The sequence below is a fragment of the Hyperoodon ampullatus genome, assembly GCF_949752795.1.
Source record: "Hyperoodon ampullatus genome assembly, chromosome: 3".
NCBI lineage: Eukaryota > Metazoa > Chordata > Mammalia > Artiodactyla > Ziphiidae > Hyperoodon > Hyperoodon ampullatus.
The window spans coordinates 53,377,082-53,392,573 of NC_136916.1; the positions used below are offsets into that span (position 1 = coordinate 53,377,082).

Genomic DNA, 15,492 nt, shown 5'->3' on the forward strand with positions numbered 1-15,492 from the left:
GCACGCCATCTCTGCACCCAACGCGCCTTGCTCGCCGCTTCCTTGGGTACTGCGGGCGGGCGCCCTTCGGGCGCTGCGCACCGGCCACAATCTGCTGTCGGTGCGTAAATTCACAAACATGAATGGGTAACAACAGAAGACAGTGTTGGAATAGTGCGAATCCGCAATTTTGCACAGGAAGCTTTGGGAGATGTTGTTTACTGTAGTCTGCCTGAAGTTGGGACAAAATTGAACAAATGAGGAATTTGGTGCTTTGGAAATTGTGAAAGCTGCTAGTGAACTCTATTCTCGTATCAGGAGAAGTAACTAGTGAACTCTATTCTCTTATCAGGAGAAGTAACTAAAATTAATGAAGCTCTAGCAGAAAATCCAGGACTTGTCAACAGATCTCGTTATGAAGATGGTTGGCTGATCAAGATGACACTCAGTAACCCTTCAGAACTAGATAAACTAAGGAGTGAAGAAGCATATGAGAAATACATAAAATCTATTGAGGTGTGAAAATGGAACCTCTAAATATACTAGTTTGAAACAAACAAAAATATGTTATTACCATTATTTTATTAAAGCCTAATCATCAGATTATAATCTACTAATTAATGCAAACGTATTTATCATTATGTGCCTGATATATGCCAAGCCCTGTGTTAGTCATTAGGGATACAATGTAAATATAATTCATGCCCTCAAGAAATTTAAGTAATTCACCTTTAAAACCATTTTATTGTGCAGATCATTTTACAGAACTTTAGATGTCACTGTTACAGAACTTTAGATGTCACTGTAAGAAATTAGCCTGGGCGTGATGGGACTGTCTAACACATCCTATAACTCACTCAAAATATAGAATAATAGAAAAGAAAGAACGCGAATGTTAGCTTAATTACTTAATATTCGCCTTTTTTTCTGAAAAACACAGCATCCAGAATGTTCCTTTAAGGATCTAGTCTTTTGCACTTGCAGAATTCTGGGTGAATTTGCTTCTGCACATAAAATGATTTTCATTTCAGTTAGTACAATATCTGCCAGTCCCCCAGGACTTGAGGGTAAAGCCCCAGGCGGGAGGGGAACAGCCATCACATTGCCCCCACCCCTTGGCTGGCCTTTCTGTGGGTGTGATGGTGACAGAGGCAGCATGAGGGAGCCCTGCCCTGGGAGTCAGGAGAAACCAGGAGACAGAGACAGGTGCTCTCAGTCCAGTGTGTCAGGCACTCTGCTAACGGATGCTGCCTTGCTTCTGGACAGCTTCTTGTAAACATGCTGATTCTCATTGTGACAGGAGGACTTTACAGCTTAGATCTTCATGTCTAAAACTAAGGGTTTAGGTTACATCAGAGTTTCCCAAATTAAATTCTGCAAAACACAGGTCCCATAAGATATTTCTTCAAAAAGCAGCCTGGGGCAGCAGTGTAGGAAAAGCCGCCCACCACACCCAGTGGTGGAGAGTCACAGGCACAGCAGCATATGAAGGGTTCAGAGAAGCTGTACCGTCAAAACACTTTGATAGAAGCATTTCTCAAACGAGTTTGACCACGAAACCCTCTCTTCTAGTTTCACCTACTAACATCTGCTGATTCACTTAGTATTCTGAGGTACAAACTTTGGAAACATTAGAATAAACGATCTCTTAAACGCATTGATTTTATAGCATCTTAAACCAGAAAATAGTCTTAGAAATCAGAGGGCCATGAGGTTAAGATCTCATAGCTAGTCAATGGCCAAACTAGGTCCCTTTCAGTTGCCAATTTTTCACATTCTATGTGCTAACAATCACAGTGAATGAAATTTTACTGTGAGGAAGTTTAGAAAAAGCATCAGTAATTGAAATCTACAGATAATCTTAAAGCTCCAGGGTTTCCACTTTTGGTGAAACTCTGTTGTTTGAAGTTACTCCTGATGAAGCAGAACTAATGGTGTGTGTCCATAGGCTGGTGGAGATGCTACTGAGCAGAGAATTATCCACAATTCAAGACGCTAATGAGAATGGGGGAAGGAGAAACAAATGGCACTAAGTCTAAAGCCAAGGTAATTAGCTCCTGGGTGACTAAGAGTAAATTATCTTTTTTTTTGATACTGAGCTCAAGGAGATCCTTGGCTTTTTTTTTTTTAAGTACTGAGTCATATATTCCTTTGGTGTCAGAACTAAGAAAAGAGAACCGATGCTTGCTACACGGACCTCAATGTCCTGTGCTCTGCATAGTGTCTCCTTAACGCCAACTCAAAAAAGCCTCACACATCACTTCACAATGGTCTTTGCCTCTACTTAAAGGGACAAAGATAATTTTAGGCTTCAATTTCTTTTCATGCCATTTGCTTGAAAAGAATTCTTTAAGTTGGTGGCTAAGTAAACAACAGTATTCTCCTAGCAGTGAATTGGCTGTCCCACAATCCCAACTGTAGTGTAGCCTAACCCCAAAGTAATTAAAGAACCAAGCGATTTGCATTCTTTTTCTATAAAACTACTCTTGAGTAGCAGATGGCAAACACAAATGATTTGCTCTAGAGACATATGGAAACCTCTCTGTTTCGTAAAAGCCTCAATGAATATTAAACGCCGAGTGATGTCACTCACTGCAGAAATAAAATGTTGTGATAATCCCCGAAACAGGCCTAATTAGGCCATACAACTACTTGAGTTTCAGAAAGTAATAGGAGGGAAATTACTATGTGATTGGGATTTCATTAACAGTTCTTCTTAATCTGAATATTCATCCTGGCCCCAAAAAATGACCTATTCAGCCTTATTTCTTCAGCATTCTATTAGATTGTACCATAATTTATAATTGTAAATCTTAAAAATGAGTAATCAAAGAGATCTGCTTGATTTCATGTTAACTCTTCAGTTCTGACTGAACAGCAAGAGCAAAAATTTCTAGAGAGATAGGGTGTTTTATCACAGGTTTGGGAGCATTCAATGTGCTTCCTGATAAACTCCATTTTATAAGCCCTTGCTGCTGTTAAATTGGTGGTGGGAGTGAAATCTGTGTTTAAGGTTATTCAGGAAATGATTATCCATATTAAGCAGGAATTGGAGGCAGGAATCTGATTGAATATGGCTCAAAATACAAAGGAGAATTTCATTTTTCTCTTCATCCTGTAGATAGGCAATCCAATAAGTTGTTGGCAACCCAGTAACTTGTTCTCGTCACAGAAAGGACTGAAACTTTGCACTCTTTGGAAAGAGAGAAGTACTGATAACTGAGTCATAGGGTGAACTGAATGCTTTTTAGAATAAGGAACTAGGTGTCTTGGGCTCCTTTCCAGCCCCACACTCTGCCTGGCCTCCAAGGCCTCCTAGGCCTGTTGATGAATCTCCTCAATTCACTAGGGTGTTCAGTTGGCCTTGGAGACCAAAGTCTGTAAGACCAGAACCCCTAAGGCAGATCTCAGGACATCTGTTAGGAGCTTGGGTTCAAGAGCCAAAGGATTTTATAGACAGAAATGGATTCTCTAGTCCAGCCTCTTTCATTTTACAAATGAGGAAACTGAGGCACAGAAGGGTTGTTGTCCTCTTTTAGGTCACAGAGCTAGTTAGGGGCGGAGCTAGGAATGGAACCCAGGTTACCTGATGCTTTGTCCAATCTTCCTTCCATTACAAAATCCCAGGACAGGCTTGTCAGGGCCTGATAGAGAATTTAGAAAGTTGAAGGCTATCAAAGTGTTTAACCTTAGCTGGTTGCTGAAGTGGGGTAGAAAAGGGACCAGGTGTCTAAGTGCCTGTGTTAATTCTAGCTTTGGACCATCCATCACCTCCTCAAGGAAACAGTATTTCTCTCTTGCCTCTTCTTTCCAGTTCAACATCAATCCATCTGTTTAAGAGAAAGACAAGTCAGAATTTTCCTGAATTCAGCCCCATGACCTCTCCAGAAATTTCAACATAACTGAACACGATATGAATATCTATATGCATTTGACACTGAAACAGGTTGTAGTTTTCATTGGTTGCTTCTACAGCCTTGTTGCCTTCTGTCTTCTCTATTTCTAACAGGATCCTGTGATTTAGGGTGAGTTTGACCCTATATTCAGCTCGAATGACTTAAGCCAGTTGGCTTACGCCATTCTCTTGGACCCTAGGATTGGTTCACGGAAGGGCAGTCAGGGCCCATGGAACTGAATTCTAAGGTATTTATTTGAACTCCTGAGAAAAGGGGATTCTTTACATTCTGCTCTCTTTGAATCTAGGTGTCCCAGGAGTTTCAGCAAGACATTCTGCAACCACATAAGGCCGGTCTGTTGAAATCAGTGTTACTTTGAGGAAGCATTGCTAAGAAACCAAGGGAGAGAAACCAGGTCCTGGGCATGTCATTTGAGCTGCTGGATCACTCACCTGTCGCTAGTTCTAGATATGATTATTTTAGTATATGATTAAGTAAATATTTTTATTATTTAGCCATTTAGTATTCTATTATTTACTGCCACACGTATCTCAATACCTCTTATGATGCTGATTGTGAGTTTCATAACATCTTGACTTTGCCATTGAATCAAAGTCCATTTTAAAGTTGGTTCCAAAAGGCTTTCTTTAATCACTCATTCTAACAAGAAACTCTACCCAAAGCACATAGTACTTACTGTGTATGTGCCTTATTTGACACAAAATCCTACATAGCAATGCCCAAGCTAACGAAAGGAATGAATTTCACTAACATATTTTATTGTCAAAAACTTCATTATTAGAGAAAGAAATAATACAAGTGTATTAGAATAGATTCCTTCCAATCCACCCTATAGTAGAGTAAATTTCATGTCGCCATTTTTTGGTATTATCATGTCCTTTTTCTTTAATTTTTACATTCAGTGGAGATACGCAAAATATTTAACAATCAGTTTGGCATAAGCACTTGACCTGTCAGATTGGATGTCTGACCAATCCGAATTAAAAGCCAACCAATCAGAACAGACACCTGACCCACCAGAATAGATGAAGTGTGTGTCTGCCAGATATCTGCCTCCCACTTATCACTGAACTTTTCACTTGTGGGATCTCCCCTCAATTACCTGGGAAGCAAACTGAGGGCAGGGACCACATGACAGATACCTTTGCATCCTCCAGGTAGGCCTTGCTGAGCTGGTTTCACAGTGTGAGCTTGCTTGAGTAGACATTATTCAACCAGTGATTGCTCAGGAAACATCAGTGGGTGGAAAGAGTACACTGTGTCCCTCTCTGATGAAGATAATTGTAGAATTATCCCACTGGATTATCACTAAACAAATAGCATGGTTTGGGATGACAGACAGTTGATAAGAGAAATTGGTATTTTTGAGGAGTTATCATTCAATATGGTCTTGACAAGCTAGAGAAATAATATATAATCACACTGATTTTTTAAATATAACAATAAATAGTATACTTACAAAATGAGTAACATATAAATACAAGGTAAAGTACAACCAGAAAGGTATTGGTCAGGCTAAAAATACCTAGGTCTTATAGCAAATAATAAACTGAAGGTGTCCCAGATGTTTTATAAATACTTAGACTGGGGACTTCCCTGGTGGTCCAGTGGTTAAGACTCCACGCTTTCACTGCAGGGGGCACAGGTTCTTTCCCTGGTCAGGGAACTAAGATCCTGCATACCATGCGGTGTGGCAAAAAAAAAACAACAACAACCTAGACTTCTGGCATGATAGTCAGATGTTCATTCATTCGCTCAACAACTGAGTACCTACTATGTGTAAGGCATCATTCTAGGCATGCTGGCGACACAGTGAGAAATCAGCAATGTCCCTTTCCTCAAAAGGCTCAAGTTTTAAGGGAGAAGACAAAGAAGTACACAAACTTTAGATAACAGAGAGAGATCTTATTCATCGAAAATAATCACCATGAAGGACATCTCTGTAGCCCACCGGGACAGCTGTGCTCAACAGATAGCAGAGGACCAGAACCCAAGGGTGGTTGGACAGAAGCATCAGCACTGATGGGTACAGACTGACAACCAGAGGTTGCTTTGTCCCTAATTTTTCAGGACCATGTAAGCACCTGGATTCTTGTAGGATACAGTTAAGGGGAGGAAAAGTCCCAATAATGTTTGGTACCAGTTTTGCCAGCCCTTGACAAGTAGGGGTCTCAGCCAAGTTTAATTTCACTTAAGCAATTAAGAAAGGTGACATTTCTCCCATTCAAGTGTCATGGAACAATTTAAACCAGTTAAGGAATGCTTGAATTAATTTGAAAATTTGCCTAGAGAACACACAGACCCTCAAGAATGTGTTTGTAGATTCTTGGGGGTTAAAGACCCCCAGGATAAATAAACTACTGTAAGAAGTGAATAATGGCTCTTGGAATTGTGCAACATGGCAGTCCTGCTTGCTACCATGAGGAAAGCCAGACTGAGGACAAAGTAACCACATAGAGGAGGGCAGCAACAAGATAATACAGGAAAATGAACTACATTCTGATCAATCAGCCTGAAGCTCACGAAGACCTCACATCAGCGAGAACTCCTTTCATCATCACCCCACCTTCCTAGAAAATTCACGGGTAAGAACTCAGTTTGACCTAGCCTGGCCATATGCCCCCCTCTGTGGCTGAAGGAGTAAAGTACCATGATTCACAGCCACCAGAGGGGGAGGAGCGGCTGCCCAAAAGCAGGAGGAAAAGAATACTGGCCTGACAAAAACCACAGAGGGTAAACTCCTTGGACAGCTAGATTCCTGTTACGTCAAGCTGCCATGTACATGTTAAACTTATCAAAGGCTTCAATAAACATTTACAGAATTAAATTGAAAGTGCTGGTCTGCTTAGTATCTGCAGTGACATAGCATTTTAAGGGTGGGTTTGGACAACTGGCAAAAAAGTATTGATGCAGTTTTCTCAGAACATAGTAATGTGCCACTTGTAGAAAGAAAAGAAAGTGGCAGCCAGCAGCCTGTGATCTGTGGGACCCTTAGGTCTACAAATACACTTATTGTCCAGTCTTTTGAGCAAAGTGCCTTGATTCAATAGTAGTTACTACCACCCAAATCTGACCTCTAAGTAACATGTTGTTATACAAAATATGAAAATTCATAATTCACAAAAGGAAAATATTGGATTCTTCTTGAAGTAGTGTCAGTATATCAAAATGCTTGAATGGTTCAACAGTGGTATACAAACTTATCAGCTAGAAAGTCCCAAATGTTATACACACTTGCTAATAAAGAAAAGCCAGGGAAGTGAAAACAAGACAAAAAAATTTTTAATTCCCATCAATTAACAAAATTCCCCTAAGGAAACTTAGGGACTTTAAAATTCCTAACCCTAGCTTCTCTTATGAACTTAAGTTCTTTGCCACATCAGTGTGTTCTTATTCATACAGAGAGAGAATGCCAATAGTTGCATGCAGGTAGTGGAACTAAAAGTTATTTTAATCAGTACACGTTTTACAGAAGAAAGAGGATTCCAGTGGTCTTTGAAGATTTTTTTCACTTCTTTTCCAAATGAAGAGGAAGGTGCTGTCCACATTTGTTCAGCCCTGGCTGAGGCCAAGTTCACAGACTTGCCCAAGAACTGGCTGGGACAAGGAGGCTCAGCCTGTGCCAGAGGACAGAATCCCTCCTCATTAGGGGATAGAAACTGTGACTCTGACCTTCTTAGAGATCTGTTCCCATCAAGTGGACTCTAGAAATTAGACATTAGATTAGCAGCAACCCTCTGGGTACTGTATGATTAAGAAGTGTGAGTTAATGACACATTTTATCTTTTTTTTTTTTTCCACATAGAAGGTGAAAGCAGCTACTAGGCCCAACTGAATTTTCTGGGCTTTCTTGTCTCACAACAAGACGAAGAATGGAATATCACTGGCATTGAACATAAAGTCACAAGGCACACAAGTTGTGTTTCAGAAAAACCTGCTGTCTTGTTCAACTAACTGCCCAAGTTTTCTCCTTAGTCTACTAATGGTTGAGTCCACTGGTTCCCTTAATAACCTTCTCTAACCTTCCAAAAGGTGTTTCCTTAGACCTAAGAACCATAGACTGTGGTTCTCGTATATTTTGGCCTCAGGAACCCTTAATCCTCTTAAAAATTATTGAGGACTCTAAAAAGCTTTTGTTGGTATTTGACATGTTAGAAATTAGAAGGGAAAAGATATGAGAGACAGAGAGCCCTGAATGGATAGAGCTTCTGGTCCCAGACCTCCTTAGCTATTCGCTTGCCCTTCTGCTTTACCTGAGCCATTCAATCCCCCTTTCATGAGAGCGTGATATGGTTGGGTTTCTGCCCCTAGCGACTGAAAGAGGCCTGAATCATACATCCACAAAACAAAGAATAGGCTAAGACAAGAAATAAAGGATTAAATTGAGTATAACAGAATGCTGCTTTTCCCCCATTTGTTATCCGTAAAAGTGAGAGCCTACAGAGGGCTGAAGAAGGTAACCATCACCACTAACATTTTTCTACATTGCCTTAAGGATTTCAAAGTGCTTTCACTTTCAGTATTTCACTTAATTTTTCCTACAACCTTATGAAACAGCTTGTTTTATACCCATTTTACAGATGAGAAAACTAAGGTGCAGAAAGCCTATGTGCTGTTAAGCAGATGAGCCAAGACAAAATCCAAATCTTATCCTCCAGATTCCCACGGTCATAGTTCCTGCCTCGCATGAATGCTTGCAGTTTTATAGGGCACAGGCCTGCAGCACAAGCCTTGAAAATTTCAATTCCCAGATTTCTTGTCCATCTTCCTGCGGGAGGAGGTAAGCGGTCTGCATAGCAGATCCTCTAAAATACCCATGTATTTCTCTCTGCTCTGGAGGCGTGAAGAAGAGAACAGGAGTGGGGTTCAAGCGAGAACCGCAATCATTCTTTTCGAGCTCCGTAACTGACGGCCTGCGGGAGGGGGCTCAGACGTGGTGCTGGGCAGCAGCTGGCGGAGAAGCCAGATAAGGCACTCTGCAGATAATCCACAGCCTGCGCCAGGGCAGCGGGAAGGAAAGAAAGCATCTCAGCTGCGGGTCGCGGTGGAAGAGATGCGGGATCAGCTGGACTCAGATTCCGAGGTCCTGGATTTGAAAGACACCAGCACACAAAGAAACGACGAAGTTAAGTTCCGGTGGTAGGGCACGCAGAGTTGGAAACCGGCCCTCCCTGCCTACCTAGAGTGGAAACGCCTAATCCCCGATCACCCAGCCCAGAGCGGCTCTTCTTTTATCCTTTGGGGCCGCGGGGACAACCTGCCCCGGGCACGCCCGAAGCTGCTCAAAGGAACTACAAGCCCCACCAAACACTGGGGCGCGGGCGGTGATGACGAAGCCTCCGCAGATTGGCCATGCAGGGCGGGGCGCGCAGGCCTTCTCCGAGGAAAGGGGCGGGGCGCGGGGCGGGGCGAGCGGCGGCGGCTCAGCGGGCACGCCCCCTCGCCCGCGGCCCCCTCCGCGCCTCTCTCCGCCGTTCCTCTCGCTCCGCGGTCAGAGGGCCGGAGCGAGAAGATGGCGAAGACGTATGATTATCTGTTCAAGCTGCTGCTGATCGGCGACTCGGGGGTGGGCAAGACCTGCCTCCTGTTCCGCTTTTCCGAGGACGCCTTCAACACCACCTTCATCTCCACCATCGGTGAGGGAGGGGCCGCGGCCGGGGACGGAGAGTGAGAAATGGGGAGCGGGTGCGAGGGGGCCGGGAGAGAGCGGTGGGAGGGCTTGGGAGCCCCAGGGAAGGGACCCCGGGGACAGCAGGGCTGCGAGGGCAGTGGGAGAGGGTGAAGGCATGAGGGAGGGGGGGTCGGTGGGGACGTGAGGCTGGGGGGGCGGGCGGTTGAAAGGAGGAACTTGGGGGCAAAGGAAGGGGAGGAGGAACCAGAAGAACAAGGACTAGGGGTGTTGAGAGAAATGAGAGGGTTGGGGGTGTGACAGGGAGGGGCCTTAGAGGGACAGAGTGGGGGGGACACAGGAAATCTCATGGAGAGAGAGAAGGGAATAGTGGGTGTGAAATGGATTAAAAGACAGGAAAGAGGAAGGAAATGTGAAGGGGGAAATGAAGGGTTGGGGGAATGGGAATGGGAGGTCCATGAAGTAAAGGACAGAGGACACAAGGGACAAGAGAGGTGAGAACCCGGGAATCCGGAAGGAGTTTGGAGGAATGAGTGATCAGGAGGTAAGGGATGAGGGGCACTGGCTACAAGAAGTCTGGTCATAGATATCATGGGAGGGGCCAGAAGAAAATTGCAGGTAGAAGATGAGTTCAGGGGCCAGAGGATGGAATGAGGATACTTGGTGGAGAAAGTAAAGGAGAGCTGGCTGTGAAATAGAAAGGAAAAAGGAAAGCAGAATATACAGTAGAGAGGTTGAGCAAAGAAGAGAGAAGATGGGAAAGGGAGAGGAACTGGAAAGTAGGACTTTCTTCAGTAACTGGGAGCACTGGTTACCATTTTCTCTCTCTTTACTCCCTTTGGATCAAGTGCAGGAGAAAGAGCAAAAAGTGACTAATAATGAGATACTGTCTATGGAGCATTAAATTGTTCTGTGAGTGTTAAGGGGTGTTAAGAGGATGGGTGACTTTGGGAATGGTGTGGTCAGGAAAATGTGGTTCATTCCTTTACTATCTCCTGTGCCACAGCACTTCTCAATTTTTAAAGTTCTTAGCCTTGAAGGTTTAATAATTCTCAGCTGGGGAATTGATCTTACATTGTGCCTGCCTCCCTGTATATTTTCCTTTGGTTTTAATTATTACTTGCTAAACGAATCACAACATGCAATATACTCCTCAGTTACTTTCAGTTGATTCTGATTTTTCTGGTCTTGGCTGGGAGCTGTCCCTCCCACTTTTGGAAGACTCTGGTCAGGTAACAAGATCTCTAACTTAACGTAAACCTGAAGAAGAGCAAATCAGAACTGGTTTTAAGCTGCCTGTACAAGTGACCTTAACATCATTTCCCTTGTTAAATAGCTGCGGTTAATTAAGTACCTTAAGAATCTTAGCTCTTGGTTGTCTGGATAATGTCATGGCTTCTCATAGCGGCTCACTTAAGCATCTTTCAAATGGTTCTTAGAGCATATTTCGCCATGAATTGCTGGGATTATTAGGGGGCTCGTGCTATGGTAATGAGTTATGTTTTAAGGATAATTTATCATTTATAAAAGAATATTGGGGTTTAGAGCACTCTTCAGCCAAGCACTAGGAAAGGCTATGGTTTGTTTGTTCTGGCGTCTTTCATATGGATTGAGTGGTCTGAAACGTCCCGGGTGTTATGATGTCTGGGCTTAGGGAAGTTTGAGTTGCAAGTTCTTGGCAGTCATTCTTGAGTGGGACTTTTTCTCTTCGGAGGAAGCAGATTTTAAATGTCATGTCTCAAGTATATTCCTAAGAGATTTGATGGGAGCTGTTGCAGCAACCAAAAGGCGTTAATTTTTGATGCTGCTACTCATTTCAAAACCCCATAACCCTTTTTCATTGTGGAATGCACACTGCAGTCCAGATGGTAAAGGACGGTTTCTAACAAGTCGAGTGGGTCGCCTTTTGTCCGTTCTATGAGTGACCCTCCCAGAAGTATTCCCCTGCATCGAAAGTGACTGAATCTCACTGATGCTGTTTCCATTAAGCTCCTTAAATGACTTTTGCTTGTTTGTAATAGTTTTATTAGTTTCCTCTTTTTTGGTCTTAATTTTTGTCCCACCTTTTCTGTGAGGGTGCCTGCTTCCTTTTACAATAGTAGCTTTGAAAAGTTACCTTTCGTTCTGAAGGAGTACAATCTTTCTTCCGTGGATTTTTAAATTTATTTTTTTAATGATTGAAATTTGGTTTTGTGGAGGGTTGCAGCTATTAAGGCAGGAAAACAAGTGTCCTGAAAGAGCTTAGAACTGGAGGTAGGTGTTAAATGGGGTGAATCTCATGTGTCATGTTGGCCTTTGTATTTTCCGTGGGGTGGATGTGGTAAAGAGAGGCTCTGAGCTGTGCCTTCAGTTGACATGGAGGGGGGGAAATCCCATGCCTCTTATTTAGCCCCAGAGCTCTGACAGGAAGTGGTGGCCCACTGCCTTCAAAGAGCACAAAAACTGTACATACCTGCAACCTAATGCTTTGGAGTTGAAGTTAAGCTAGGAAAATAAGGTGAATGTTAACATCATTCTAGTGAAAAGTTCCACACACACACTGATCACATAGGCTTGGAGTGTCCACATCTCTGGCAGCAATATCTACCCCCCTCCAGCCGTCACCCCTGTTTCCAGGTGATCTGAGGTTGCTGAGGGGAGAGTTGGTGGTCCATCTCCTCCCAGTCATAATTATTTCTTGAGGCACCTCAGTGTGGAAGTTTCCAGGGCTTTTCTGACTGCCACATCATTGCTGACAAAACTTGATAAGGTCTACGTCCCAGGAATTGTCCATTCCTTAATGGGCATTTCTTACTACATGGGGTTTGTGTGTGTGTGTTTTGGGAGATATGTATGGATGCCTGTTTCTTCCCATGGAGATACATTTACAGTCTTAATTTTGCTCTATTGAAATTTAAGTAGTTTTAAAAAAGGACATCTGCCACCTCTAGACACTGTTTTGATAGGGGTTCTGCATTCATGAAAGGAAGGAGACAATTAGTCATTTTGATTACAGAAACAGTTGTCTCACATGCTTTCTTCTTTCATGTATCTAAGGTTCTGGTATCTTCTCTGATGTCCCAGCTCCCCTCATTTCCTTTCTGCTCTTGGGGGTGGTAAAGGGTACAGTGTTTTCAACTGACTTGTTGGGACTCTTTTCGTATATCAGTCAGATAATATTTAACTTTTGAGTAGGGATGTTTTATCCATTTGAAGTTGTAGGCCCAGTGTCTAGGACCAACAACCAACAAGCATTTCAGTTCCAACGTTTAAGAACTGAAAAAAAATTTTTATGATTGACTCCCCAAGCCCCTTACATGATCATTAATAATGATTAATTAAATGTATGTAAAATGTAGCATTAAGACAACTAGGAAACGGTAATACAGTAGCTCTGAATTATATTTCCTATGGGATGTGGGTACATTTTAATATTGATGCGAGGGTCGTATCGATGTCTTGGAATGGCCTGTACCGAACAAGGTGCTGGGAGAACAGAAAGAGAAAACCCAGCCCTGTCCTCTAACAGGACAGTCTAAGCTTCCTCCCTTAACTGTCTCTCCCCTGCCCTGCCCCCTTCTTCCTGTTAGGGTATTTCCTGAGTGGTTTTATTATTTAGTATAGTCATAGTTTGACAGCAGAGTCTTAGAAATTATCTACCTTATGCCCATGGCCCAGTTTTATAAGTAAGAAAACTGAGCTTAGGTTGATACTGTCAAGATCACACAGCTGGTTGTAGAAGAGCCTCTAGTGAAACCCCAGATTCAAGTCTGGATCACTTTTCACAACTGAGCTGCTGCTATTTCTGATCAGTATGATCACCACCATAAATTCAAGTCACCATCTTTTCCAGGGAGGAATTCGATTTTGCACGTTTGCTTTTATGTGAGGAAAGTTAAGGTGTTCCCATTTGGAGTGCTGTATCACTTTAGGGAAACAGTAAATGCTAAGACAACTCAGAGTCCTATAGGAGTTTATATGGGCTAACTCGGCGTGTTTTAACTGTCCTTTGCCCTTTCTATGTCTGTAGTTGCACATTAGGAGATCAAAGTGTATCCTGCCATTAAAATTCCTTCCATGTGCAAAATACCTAATGACGTCATATTAATGTGTGCTGATGATCGTTGCAACCTAGTGCCTAACATTTTATTCCCTAACATTTTTTTTCCCTAACATTTTTTTCTTGGATTCACTTAAGTTTCATTTAGGGGTTGGCAAACTATGGCCCACAGGCCAAATGTGGCCTGCGGCCTGCAGCCTGTTTTTGTGCAGTCCACAAGTGAAGAATGGTTTTTACATTTTTAAAGGTTATTAAAAAGTAACACAAAACAAAGAATATGCAACAGACACCATATGTGTCCCACAAAGCTTAAAAATATTTACTAACTGTTCCTTTACAGAAAGAGTTTGCTGACCCCAGCTTAAAATTAAAAACTGTTTTTGGCTGGTAGCAATTCAAAGTTTTAATCAAGACTGATTGACTGAAAAACAAACTTTGTCATATTTACATTTTTATCCAAGATGATATCAACATTTGGCTGAGCATAATCCAGATATGTAGTACAAGTAGATTTTAATTTTCATAGTTGTTTTCCGTGGTTTCAACCTCTCAAACAAAAATATGTAAGGGACAGGCAACTTCAAATTGAACATTTTGTACATAAAGCCTTATTTTAATGTCACTGTCTCTTTTTTTTTTTCCTCTTGTGAGTGTCAGTACTTTATTTTGGCATGAAGACAGGAAGCTGGAAAATACACTGTATTTAAAATTTTCTTGGTTCCCCCTCACATTGTGGAAACCCCCTCCCCCCAGAGCTAATCTGTTCAAACTCAAATACTTAAAAATTACAGCAGCAAAACAAAAGCACAGAAAAAAGAAAACCGGATGGAGAAGGTAGCCAGGCCAGTAGTGTCACTTGGTGTGGACGACTGAGGTGCTGAACAGGAGCTTCTGTTTCTGTTTTTTCTTTTCTTCCTCCTTTCTCTTCAGAGAGGGGATCTGAAGTAGCCCGCGTGTCCAGTTTTGTGAAGGCTGCTTCAATAGCTTGGCTGAAGGAATTCTGGAAACTGGGCACGGGAGCACTGTCTGCATTATCACTCTCCCCATCGCTGTCCACAGTGGCAGGAGGACCTAAGCTGTTTTCATCTTTCTTTGGAGCAGTTTTGGACCACACATCTGCTTTTGCTTTTCCAATTCTCAGCATCTGGGCAAAGGAAGGGAAGGGAGAGTCTTCTTCCAGACCCCCAAGGCAGAATGAAGAACTGCCCTGACTGGCGGTGGGTGACAGAGGGGTCAGCAGAAAGTCTGCTTGGGAACCTGGACTTCTGCTAAGAGGAGAAAGGGAGAGAGCCCCATGGCCCTTTCTTTAAAAGCTGTCGATAGACTTCCCATCTAGGTGATAGCTTTGAAAAGAACATTGTTTAAAGATTTTAATACTTGATCATAAAGGGTTAAACTCATCTCCTCAGTTAGTGTTCTAGCGAATGCAAAAAGCTATTCAACAAATCAAGGATGGAGATGAGTCTTGGAGACAGACCTAGATGTGTCTTAAGAATAAGCATACTTTAACAAAGAGCTTCACCAGCTGTTCCGCATGGCAGCAAACCAGGGAGGAGGTTCTCTTGGCAACAGCACCAAGATTGTTTGGATCCTCTAAGAAAAGCTGGAGAGAGATAGGTTTGGATATTGTCTTAGAGGAAAATGTCTGGTCTTTGAAGACAAGGAAAAATTTAGCAGTTGATATTTTAGTGGAATCTGATAACTGAACCTGGAAGGAACCATGGAACCAGAAGTGGGAGACCAGGGAGCTGCCGACATGGCATGAGGACGTGGCTGGCTCTAGGTCAGACCTGCCTGCCTGCACACAGGACCATTCTGGAGGCCAGCACTCTGGTGTGTGTTAGAATGACTACGTGGGAAAATTCGGCAGGAAAGAGTTTTCATAGCAGGATGAGAAGAGGGTGGGAGTGGGGAATGGGGAAGTAGCT

General features: G+C 42.8%; 1 protein-coding gene across 1 annotated transcript in view; it reads left to right on the plus strand.

The window, feature by feature from the left end:
- Positions 1 to 9,408: 9,408 nt before the first annotated feature.
- The window catches only part of RAB8B (RAB8B, member RAS oncogene family), a gene marked incomplete at both ends in the record, with an annotated part of 62,695 nt that continues 56,611 nt past the window's right edge, over positions 9,409 to 15,492 (plus strand). Inside the window, one exon of the mRNA XM_079700366.1 lies at positions 9,409 to 9,532. Coding sequence (XP_079556492.1) covers positions 9,409 to 9,532 — 124 coding nt within the window. The remainder of the gene's footprint in view (positions 9,533 to 15,492) is intronic.